We start from the raw sequence: 12,374 nt of genomic DNA on the forward strand, positions 1-12,374 counted from the left end.
CATGGCACACCCACCTTGAGCCATCCACACTGTAAAAGAATGGGCCCTTTTGGCCTGATGCAGTGGCCCCCAGAGTCCTGCAGAAGCAGGCCCCCTTTGAAACTGCCAAGTGAAAGGAGTTCATGAGGGACGAAAGACTGCAGAGTGGGGTGGGACATGGAAACAGAGCCCTGCCACGTGTGGGTGATCCGGGTGTCTTTCCTTCTAGAACAGTGGCCAGAGATGAGTTTCCGAAATCATCCAGAGACATTATGTTTGGATGTGTGCTTCCTCAAACTCAAAGCTTTACACTTCCAAATCCCCATCTGCCAACAATAGTATTAGAAGTTGGGCATTTGAAATGTGATGAAGTTTTAAGATTAGAAACTTTATGAGTGGAATCAGTGTCCTTATGAGAGGGCTCCAAGGGAGACTCTCTTACCCCTTCTGTCATACACATGCCTAACAAGAAACTCCTCCAGGAACCCATAGGTGAGCCTCACTAGACAGAGAATCTACCCATGTCTTGGCCTTGGACCTGCAGCATGCAAGACTGTTTGAAATAGTTTACTTTTGTTTTTAAGTTCTTTATCTGGGTGGAGATAAGGGTTGTCTGGGAAAGGAGAATCATAGGATGTAGCAAGGAATAGTGGTCATGCCTTTAATTTGCTGTTTCTTTCTGGAAGCAGAAGGTGTTGTTAGCTATGACAGTTATGCAGGTCCATTGACCAATGGTGATGGTCTTGTCTAGAGTGCTGATGGCACGGTAGCATGTGATGGTCAAACTCATGACATCAGCCCTTGATTAGCCTTTTAACACAATTTAGTTTTTAGTGTCTGAACATTTTGAAGAAGGCTGGATTATGTCCAAGATCATCGAGCAAGTCAGTGACTGTATTGAGGCCGGGGGTCTCCAATACATGCATAGTCATTCTGTCCTTTTCTGAAAGAAATGCTGGTATCTAGGAGTTCTTGACCCTCAAAACTGTTCTGTATGTAAATCAGCTTGTTTTATATAAAGATTTCTTTGTAGTAGCTTTTGAGTAGGAAGATACAAATGACGTTTGTGTTTATGCAATGCAACTTTGTTTGAACCTTTGCTCATCAGTGTCATCTGTTCCTTGCTCCTTGCTTGTGCTTCCGTGTTAATGTGAATTATGTGGTTACCGAGTTGGGGGACTTTAGCTAAGTTTCTCCTGCTTTGGCAAAAATGAAAGGGTTTAGGACGAAGTTAGTTTATTTGTTTGTATGCCTTCAGGTATCCTTGGAGGCTGAGGGCAAATACTGAAATCCCCAAAGCTGCTTTAGGAACTGTCTGTGGTGCTGAATGGCACCTAGGAAGAGATTTGGTTTTTCAAGAGTCTTAGAGTCCAGGACTGAAATGGAATAGGGGAAGCCGTCAATTTTCCCTCTCCCTTCATCTAACACACAGATGCTTGATAAATCTCAAGGCCAAGCACTTCAAACGAGAGGTTGAGACCCTTAATGGGCAAGGTTAATGTTGGGTTGCTGGACTGTATCAGGCAAGGCTAAGTGGGAGACATCTAGACGCTGGTTTACTGGGTCCAGACCTTAGCTCAGCCACTTAGCAGCTGCTTGGCAACGGATCATGACTTCATCATGACTTCAGCTCTGTAACCCTGGCTTTTCTCCTGGCTGTTTCTTGGCAAATATAATAATACTAGAACCATATGGGTTTTTGCAAGGATTAAATGAACTAATAACTAAAATAAATGACTTACATTTGTGAAAAGAACTTATGCATTATGTGTAATTACTCTTACACCAGCAGTATTCTGTTTTTAATACCAAATGACATCTTTTGCACCCTCATCACAAATAGTTTCTTATCCCCAGGGGTTGGCAGCTGTAGAATGTCAGAACTCCCCTGTGTTCTTCCCCCAAGGAGGAGTTCTGCAGCATCTAAGACCACAGACATCTGAGGGAGTATTCACTGACAGTATCTCCCAGGTGCCAGTGTAGAGGTCCAGTCCTTACTCCAGTTCACCTAAAGTGATTCACATGGCATCTAAGGGTAAATAGCAGCATTAAGAGTTTACAAGCACTTACTACCTCTCAGGAGTCTGGCACTGCTGTTTGGTTTAACTTTTGAGCTGGACATCCTTGTCCTCATCTCACAGTAGAGCTGGGATCTGCTGGCTTTATTGATCTATGTGGTCATGGCTGGATTTGATATCAGGTTGCCTGACTCTTTAGTCTGAATTTGTCTGTGCTGAGAAGTGGTTCCTGGAGTTCATTCATTAAGACTGCCGTGGATGAGGGAACATGGCTGCCTAAAAAGGTTCCAGGCAGTGCTGCTAGTGCCAGCCCAGGATCCTCTCACTTTGAGGGTCACTGTCTAGAACATTCCTAATACTTTCTTCGGAGGGTTGGCTTGACATGCCTGCTGCCAAATAGATGAAGAATCACATTGGTGCAGTTTCTCCAGCTGAGGACACTTAGGAATGAGCCATGGCATCATCTCCTCAGGCGAGGAAGAGACATCTGCAGTCCAGTAATTACATCTGGCTAATAAAGTATGGAAAATTCCCCCCCCCCAAGGCTCTGGATACTGGCAAGGGGGCATCAGTGGATGAGTAATGTCCTGCTAGATGTTGTCTTTTGTGGCACTGCCAATGGAATCCTGGAGACAGTCACATGGGTCAGAGGAGTCAGAGTCTGAACTTGGAATCAGAACTACAATTTTTACTTGGAATTCCAGGTGTGGAATATACCCCTCCCAGCAGCCTTGGTTGTCTTCTTTTAATGGACGTATGCGATGTATCTATTTGAAATTTTTTTAACAGACCAAGTGATGATTTCCCTTTCATAACTGAAATGTGCAGGCTTAGAAAGCCACTCAAAATGACAGCAGCACCATGCGTGTTTTGAAGTTTCCTTTCTTAAAAGCATTTCCTGGCCACCCTTGGCTAGAAGCAGGGTTCCTCCTTGTGTCATGCTGTCTGCGGTCAATGAAGTCAAGACACAGGAGGAAATATATTTTAGTTTAATACTGATGCTACAACCAAAGACCAGGGATGGGGTAAATTTTAATTTACTCTTTGAAAGTTTTATACATGTATATAGTGTATGTAGATCATATCCGTTCCTCCTAGAAACCTATCACATCTCCTTCCCACATTCATTCATTCATTCATTCATTCATTCATTTCATTTCATTTCATTTCATTTTAACCCACAGAGTCTAGTTAGTGCTACCCATATGTAGTTAGCGCTACCCATATGCACGTAGGTGTGGCATCATCCACTGGGGCATAGGGAACCTACCAATGACTGCACTTCAGAAAAAGGCGGTTCTCCCTCTCTCAGAATCTTTCAACCTTATGTAGATAATTTTTACATAGCGGAAATGAATTGGTCACTGTTTAAAGACTAGGAAGTCTGAGATGGCAATGCCTGCTGTCCGTGTCAACCAAAGGATGTGTGCTTTATAAATGGCAGCTTATGGCTCTGTCCTGACATGGCAGAAAAGATCAATAAACTCCCCTGAGTCTCTTTTGTTAGGCTACTAATCCCATTTCCCAAGCGTCCTGACTCTGGATACTACTGCATGGGGATTAGGTTTCAGGACACAGATATTCAGACTCTAGGAGGAAATAAATGTGTTACTCTGCTAAGTTAACAACCACGAAGGGTACATTGAAGTTCAAACCTCTCTCTTCCTTTCTTTTCCTACCTGCCTTCTCTGGCTTATCTTTTGACATTTCATTGTGGACATTCAGTAAATTCCCTTTGAACATCTTCCCATGCTGACCTTACCAATTTCAGGGTGGCTATCTACTCTACTGGCTAACTTTGTGGTTGTGGAGGGTATAATTTTCTTTTTTTTTAATTTTTGCATCAGGGTCTCATTGTATCGTCTGGTCTAACTCTCTCAGTCCTCTTGCCTTCCCATTCTTGGAGTGTCAGCTTGTTAATTGTGGGGGAAGGGCATATTGTTAGTTTTTAACAGGGTAGATGGATGGATGGATGGATAGATAGATCGATAGATAGATAGATGATGGATGTGATAAGTGATAGATAGATGGGTGATAGATAGGTAGATAGGTAGGTAGATAGATAGGTAGATAGATAGGTAGATAGATAGATAGATAGATAGATAGATGGATAGATAGATAGATAGAACTTGTGATGCTGGTGATCAGGCCAGGCAAGTGCTTTACCACTGAGCTATACCCCAACTTCTATAATATTTTGTATTATATAAGATATGTGCACACTCATTTCATTTTCACATCTGAAAGCAGCATCAAATGCATCTTACAAATAATGAAACTGAGCTGAGAGACGTTCAGTGGGATAGAACCAGGCTGCTGCAGATTGTGACTCTCTCTTCTCAAAGACCCTCACGGTAGCTGGAGGTGAATCTGGTGAACATTTCAGAGGCATACTGTGGTGGGAAGGCAGTAAGTATTCTGTGGTGTTGGATTAGGGGGCCCTAGAACATGTAAGATGTCTTTGGGCCAGTTTGACTCTCCATGTAATGGAGAATTTTGATGTCATGACAATCTCAGGGTGGAAACTGCTCACGCTAGGTCAGTTTTCTGACTTGGTTATCTGAATGATACAAACATAATACAACCTTGCCTCTCCCAACCTACAGGCCCCTCCCACATCACATCCAACCTCTCAGACCAGCCAGAGCCTGTACAACCTGCACCAGACTCTAGCCTGACAGAGACCATTGCAGTAAACTGATCAAATGCAGAGGCATGATTTAGTGGCACCCAATCCCAAAGGATATATCTACAACACAACCTCTGCACCTAAGGCTCAAGGGATTGCCAAGGAAGAGAGGATGGAAAGATTCTGAGAGCCAAAAGCATAGGGAGTTTGCCATGAGATGGCATCTTCTAGACATGTCAGAGAAGCTGAACCCACGAAGTCTGATCAATGTGCTACCTTAGCAAGGTCTAAACAAAGACAATACTACTACATGTGCTAACATGGAAGGGAGAAATCTTATGCAGGGGGCCAACCCTAAGTAAAGAACCACAGGCAGCTAAGGGATGCTGATTGGATGTTAGGAACACATACACACAATACATATATTCATTTATGTAATACAGAAACAGAGGCCATAAATTCAAGTAAGATCAAGGAGAGTGAAGTGGCATGCATGGGACAGGTTGGCTAGAGGAAAGGCAAAAGTAAAAACGATATATTTTAATTTGAAAAAATAAAAGTTTATAACCCACATTTATATTTGAGTGAGAGAGGAGAGGAGAGTTGGGGGAGTTGTTATATATTCTGACTTAGAAAATAATCCTCCAATATTAATTATACAAAGAGGGGTAGCCCACTCTTGTATTCAATCATTACAGGATCACTTCTGTTAGACAGCCATCTAAAACTGAGCTGCCAAGTTATCCATGGTCTTGGACAGGCCAGCTTCTCATGTGAGGTATAGAGTCCCCAAAGATGCATACTATATCTTTGTACACACTGTACTATGTACATACTGTATCTAATACATACATACATACATACATACATACATACATACACACATACATACATTCTCTAAACCTGTCCCTAGCCATCAAGACTGAGAGATGTGGGAGACCTTAAAGCTTCATTGTGCCAGCCCTTGATACCATTCTCTTTCCTCTACATGGGGCTGTTCACCGTGCTCGGGTGGACCATATGACCCAGATTCATTTTGGAACAAGGGTCCGTCGCAACCTTCCCTTAAAAGCCAAAGGGTTGATGTCCAGAGAACATCCACAGAGCCCTGGTGCCTTGTCAGGAACTGGTGCCATGTCCTCTTGTTTCCCATCTCAGAGCTCCCAGATAATGTCCGGGCCAGACTCAAGGGCCTCCCCTGGGTGTCCCTGCGAGAGAACCAACAAGCTACAAAAGAGACAACTGTGAGGGCAGGCAAAGGTTCCGGAACTCTCCGGAGTTCTCTTGGGCGTTGTCACAGCTCACACCATGACTCCCTTTATTAGACTCCCCCACGGGCCAGTTGTGCCCTGCTGTGCCCTCACTTTCACTCCCAAGGCGGAAGCCCCTCTGATACCACTTGTCTGCCTTCAGCTGCAGGATATCCAAACCCATAGGAGCCGGAAGACAGACAGGCCTTTCCGAGAACACGCTATTTCAAGTGGGTAACCAGTGTGTCGGGAGAAGTCTGCCCTCCGTGCCTAGATAGACCTCATTCTGAGGGAAGCACTCTGCAGGGGGTGGGGGATTCCTCAGGGGAGGTACTTACCCTTTTGTGATGTTTCTCTTTTGGAGATCTTTGGACTTAATTTTTTAGGATAGAGGGATATAAAGTTAAGGAGGCTGGGGTACTTCTGATGGATGAGCAGTGAAGGAAGGGATCTGAGACCTGGGCCTCGGAGAGAGGTTAGAGCATATGGGGTTTTATCTTTCCCTATATGTGACCTCCATTTCAGCCTCATGGACCTGTCCTATGATGTCAAGAGAAGGCACTATTTCCAGCACAGTGGGATTTGCTGAGGCTGAAGGAGGAGAGCATGGTCCCTGGGGAGGGGAAGAGTGATGGCTTACTCAGGCATTAACTCCCCCAACCTGTCTCCTCTTGTCATGTGGGCTTCCGTGTGGGCCTGAGAGACCACTCTATGCTCTGTGATGATGGCATTTGGTTTATATGTAGGACTGTGAAACATCACTGTACTGATGTGTCCAGATGCGGTAGCAGAGTAAAGAGGCATTCTCTGGGCCCCAAGTCAAGCTTTCTACCGTAAAAACTGTGGCTTTTTCTTTTCTTTTTTTAAAAATTTATTTATTTAATTAAGGATTTCTGCCTCCTCCCCGCCACCGCCTCCCATTTCCCTCCCCCTCCCCCATCAAGTCCCTCTCCCTCATCAGCTTGAAGAGCAATCAGGGTTCCCTGACCTGTGGGAAGTCCAAGGACCGCCCACCTCCATCCAGGTTTAGTAAGTTGAGCATCCAAACTGCCTACTTAAATTATGAAAACTCAGTAAAACACTGTTTTGACTTTAAATTATTGGGCTTTAATGCCTTTGATCCCCTTTTCCCATGTAAAACAAAAGCCTAACGATTCTTGTTAAATGAGAAGAATAAAGTTTTTCACAAAAAAACAAAACAAAAAAAACAAACCTGTGGCTTTGGGTGAAGTGCTTCACCTTCCTGTGCTTTCATTTTGAGAGCTAAGTGAAGTGTGGATAAATGTTGATTGTGGGGATGAGTTCCACTCAGAGGTGACCCCAGACCACCTAGTGCCAGGCTCATGGTAGACACGCAATAACGATCAACCCAGGGGGGCAGCACCTTCATTGTTTCTTTAATAAATCGAAATTGTTATGGCTCTGCTATCGCTGTTGACTCTTCCCTGACAGACCTAATTATGACAGCAATTATTTGCATCCAGTCAATGTCCAGTGTCTTCAGGACTCACCTCTACCTGAAATGATTAGCCCTTCCTATCCCGGGAGAACCAAACAAGGTGATTTCTTCCCAGTTTGCTGATGGATAAATGGAAGCCATGGACACCTTGCCATGGTGGCGTTCCCCAGGGAAGATGGTTGTGACAATCTGATCCAAAAAGACTCCATAGAGCCCCCTATGTCCTAGAAAGTGACTGACCACAGAAACCCTTGTTTGCTCAGAGCAACTTTTTTCCTCTTGGGAAAATTCCCCAGTTAGACATGTGCCTCATTATACTTGGGTAAGGATGGACAAAGGGACCTGGAGACCAATGGAATGTCTCTCCTTTTCCCAAACCCCGGATAGATAGGAGTTGCTGACCAAATACTCTGTTAGCTTCCTCTTTTTGTTCTATGCATGTGATTGACCCTCGAACTCTTCTGAGTCCATGGTAAAAGAAAAGGAGGCCACAGTGGCCTGGACATAGCCACTGTTTCCCAGCAAACTCCTTTGTGCACTCTGTATATGACTGATGTTTATTCTTCAGGTTCCCAGGAGCTTTTGCCCATCTCCCACCGAGCTCTGGGTCACCGCTGTCTCTTCATACAGGCAAAGATGGCATGGAGAACTGTGGTCAACAGAGCATATTTGAGGCTACAGGAACGCTCATAGTTTTCCAGCCCCTCCTCCTGTCTGATGCTTTCTCCACGGCCCCACTGCTGTCTTTATCCCATGCCGATGGGTGTTCTCTTTCTCTCTTTCAGGGATCCCTGGGCCCACCTGGGCCGCCCGGCAGAGATGGCAGTAAAGGCGTGAGAGTAAGCTCTGTTTTTGACACTGTAGTTCTTCATCACTGCTGGGTGGCTCACTTGTGATGAGTTCTGGGTGGTGGGGAATGGACACCCCAGGCATCTGGCAGCCACTTTGGGGTGCCTGGGGCCTGCATCGTGCTGACTATGACCATGTGACGATTTTGCTCAGGGCGAACCTGGAGAGCTGGGAGAGCCGGGACTGCCTGGAGAGGTGGGCATGCGGGTAAGTATCGCTGGGAGCTGCTTATGTTCTCAGGGAACAGACAGTTCTCAGGGGTGCAAACCAGCTGCTTTAGATGTTGATGAGGTGCTTGGATCGGTTTCTGCCTCTTTTTCATGTAACTTCATACAGATGGATATATGTCTACACATGTATAATTCGTCAAGCATTCTTACAGAAACTGGTCATACAGTTGAAAAATGTATTATTCTCTATAGCAATAGAGACTTTCCATGCCAATCCAGGTAGAGCTTGCTCATCCTCTTCAACTGGTGCCTGGCAGCCAGTGATTTAAATGCCATTGTAATGTACATAGCATTTATGTACTTATCGCTCCAGGTATTTTTTTTTGTTTTTCTTTTTTTTTTCTACTAAAATCAGTGAAACACTAAAGCGTGTAGGTGTGTGTGTGTGTGTGTGTGTGTGTGTGTGTGTGTGTGTGTGTAGTGTTGTGTGTGGTGTATGTGTGGAGGCAGAGTGTGGGAGTGGTGTGTGTATGTATACTGCATTTTTGTTGCTGTAGGGTAGTTTATAAAAGTTGGGATAGCTTTGACAGAAGGAATGCCCAATTCTTTTATTCTAGTAGATTTTTCATAGATATGTACAAATGTGTTGTCCTCAGACGGCGGAAGTTTCTGCTTAACCAGGTTGTGCTCAGAATTCTGGTAGATCCTTTCACGGGACTTGTCCAGGCTGCACAAATCCTGTGGCTCCCTGCAAACTTCAGCCACAGCAATCAGCTGCACAGATTCAGAAGCCACCCACCTGTCTGGGTCAGACCACAAGAAAGAAGGCTGAGGGACTTAGGGCAAGTGGCAGTGGGACTCTTACATGTAGGCTCCTGATGGCTCCGAGGCCATGCCATTGGCCTTTCCTTGAAGTTCAGCATGCCTTCCTGTGATTGTGGCTTCACCACGCATCGGGTGGGAGCAAGAGCTGTGGGTGTTCTGACCAGGCATGAGGACAGGGAGTGTCCACCGGGCACCGCGGTACAGGCAGTGTGGGAAGCACCTGTGACATAAGAAGCAGTGTGTCCTTCTAAAAAGAATGTTGAGAAGCGCTTGTCCTTTTTTCCATCCCGTTCTTCTTTTGTGGACTCTTCTGCAGGGCCCCCAGGGACCGCCTGGACTGCCAGGACCTTCTGGACACGTTGGAGCTCCGGTGAGTAAATGGTGGGGCTGGGAGGTGGCTCTGTCCCTCTGCGCAGCTGTCAGCAGCTGACTCTCCAGCCCGCCTTTCACCTTAGTCTGTACAGTTATGAGACTCATGAGTCACCAGGGGAACAAGTTTAAGTGCACATTCCTGGGGCCCCTTTCCTGATGAAGCAGGGCAGAGCCTGGGAGTATGACACTTGGTGTAAGTCATTTCCACCCACATGCACAGTGCACAGTCATCTACTCCATAAGGAGGGTGGAGTCTTCCCTTCGTCAGGTGAGCTGGGTTCCATAGCTTTGAGGACTGGCCAGGGAAACTATTCCAGGGGCACGTCTGGAAGTGTGTGGGTTCAAGGTCCAGGTTGAGGCAGAAATTCAGGCTTCCTGGTGGATGTAGTTGGGTGACACAGGACCTTCTCTACCACCTTGTCATGGACATGGGTGTGAGCTGAAGTTTTTCCGGGGGCCACCAGAGGGTGAGTACTGGGCGGCCACATTGTGAGGTGTGTCATTGCTTTTTTTTCCCTCCAGGGTCTCCAAGGAGAACGAGGTGAAAGGGGGACTCCAGGAGAAAAGGTATTTAGAGTCCATACTGGCCAATTAATGCCTATTCCACAGAAAAGAGAAAGAATACTGGGGGCTCTTCACTGTGTGTGTGTATGTGCGTGTGTGCGTGTGCACATGTGTGTGGCAGGTGTGTATGTGCTAGCTCATTTTGCGCCATGGAAACAATCTGCACAGATAGGTAAAAGTTTGGTGCTATGGCTTTCAATCCTCTTGCCCAGGAAGAAGTACAACTTTCCAAGCCAAAGTTCCCTGGATTGGAGCTCAGAAGGCCTAGTTGGTGTCAGGGACTCACACCTTACATGGCACCTTATATAATTTCTTAGTTCTCATTTGCTCCTTCAATCTGTGTAATGCCATGTATGTTCAACATTCTTCTGGAGGCCAAGGACTACAGAACCTGCCCCCTCCCTCTCACTGCCCTCTTCCCTAGTTCATACTTAACTTCTTAAGACTCAGATAAAGTCCAGTTCTTCTTAGAGCTGGGACTTGTCACCTGCCCTCAGGTGGGCCCTGACCCCCAGGCAGGCTGCACCCCATTATCTTTCCCTATAGCACATGTTTCTTCGGTCTTGAGTGGAATGTTTTCATTAAGTAATTTAACTTTAGTTCATTTCACTTGGGACGTAGTGAAAATTACTTTCCAGTCTCCCCATTCTGGTGTATCCACAGCCTAGATGCTGATAGAATCCTGTAGACTTCCTTATGTGTACCTAGTTCATTACACACAGTCACATAAGGTATGCTGGTCTGTGTCCTATAATTCCTCTTTGTTTTTTCTGTAGGAAGGCTAGCGACATTTAGAATGATTTATTTTATTTTATGAGTGCCTGCTTATTTGTATGTAGTGCACTTTGTGCATGCACAGTGCCCATAGGATTCAGAAAAGGGTTCCAGTTCTTTGAACTAGAGTTACAAAAGGTTGTGAACTGTCATGTAGGTGCTGGGAAGCAAACTTGGGTCCTCTGCAAGAGCAGCCAGCATCCTTAACTGCTGAGTTCTCCCTCAAGCCCTAGGCCATTACTTTTTGTGTGTTGTTTTTGTATCTTTCACTTTACGAAACATGTTCATCAGCTGGGGGAGTTTCCTGGAAGACTCTTTAGAGTCTTTTATGTCTCTGAATATCCATTTTCCTAACTGGTGAACATGTTGAACTAGGCCCCTCTCCAATTCTTTCTGCAGATATGCACTTAAAATAGCTTATGTTCTTAGGACCCGCTTGGATTTCTTACATCAGCAGGAAGGAAGTTTCCATCTTCTCCTGAGACAGGTCCTTCCAGCTGCTGGGCCTCATCTCAGCATGCAGTGTCTGAGAATCCTCCTCCACTCTGTCACTGTAGTGTGGTCTCCCTAACTGGGAAAGAGACCTTCCTTTAGAGTTTGTCAGGTGTCTGAGGGATACAACTGAGGTCTCTGTAGGACAAGGAGGTCCCTGTGTTTGAGGGACCGAGAAGCCCAGGTGGATTGTTCAGGCTGCTGGGTATGGCATGGTTAGCAAAGTGTAAAGATCTCTCTACCAAGGTGCAGAGAGGAACAAACCCGCTAATGGTACCAATGACTGTGCGTTGTGAGTCCTGGAGCTACCTGGAAGGCCATGACCAGACCGTTGTGGGTGACTGTCAGCACTGAGCGTCTGAGACGCTACAGGTGTTCTGCATTGGTAGGATAGCTCAGGATGAGGTAGACGTAGTGAAATGACAAGTGTCCCTGCATTGGAGCCAGATAACCTGGGTTGAGCTTGAGACCTTGGATGAGGTTTTAAGTTCTCATCTGTTAAAAGCCCTAGTTTGTCCTCCAGGAATAGCCCTCCATTTCTCAGGAAATAGCTCTGAGGTCAAAAGAATCATGAAAGAAAACACAGGAGCTGACATGTGTCAGATGTGCTCCCTTGCATGTTTGAGGGGTCTGGTGGTTTATGGGACTGAAACCAAGGCCTGTGAGGTGAGGGGAGGTACTCCTGTGTTTTGTATTTTCAACCTGATACTCTCATATGAAGTTATCATCAGTCAGTCACCCACTCCCCAAGGACTTTGGTCTTTAGAGTTGACACGCTATCTGCTGGGTCTCACTTGTAGCAAGTGTTTCTCCTCTGTGGGCATCCCTGGTACATCAGACATATAGAAGTGCATCCCTTGGTTCATTGGGCCAACATTTATGGGAAAGCTACCTAGAATCCTGAGATCTCAGGCGTCAGCTGCTGAAGAACTCTCGGAGTTTGCCCTCAAGGATCTATAGGTTAGGTTACTTTTAGAACTTGACCCCTCCCTC

General features: G+C 45.7%; 1 protein-coding gene across 1 annotated transcript in view; it reads left to right on the top strand.

Moving 5' to 3' along the window:
- Nucleotides 1–12,374, top strand: part of Col22a1 (collagen type XXII alpha 1 chain) — a 226,488-nt gene that overhangs the window by 63,892 nt on the left and 150,222 nt on the right. The window contains exons 13-16 of the mRNA XM_026782418.1: nucleotides 8,121–8,174; nucleotides 8,338–8,391; nucleotides 9,496–9,549; nucleotides 10,074–10,118. Of these exons, the coding sequence (XP_026638219.1) occupies nucleotides 8,121–8,174; nucleotides 8,338–8,391; nucleotides 9,496–9,549; nucleotides 10,074–10,118 (207 nt within the window). The remainder of the gene's footprint in view (nucleotides 1–8,120; nucleotides 8,175–8,337; nucleotides 8,392–9,495; nucleotides 9,550–10,073; nucleotides 10,119–12,374) is intronic.

This window comes from Microtus ochrogaster, chromosome 15 (genome assembly GCF_000317375.1).
Source record: "Microtus ochrogaster isolate Prairie Vole_2 chromosome 15, MicOch1.0, whole genome shotgun sequence".
Taxonomy (NCBI): domain Eukaryota; kingdom Metazoa; phylum Chordata; class Mammalia; order Rodentia; family Cricetidae; genus Microtus; species Microtus ochrogaster.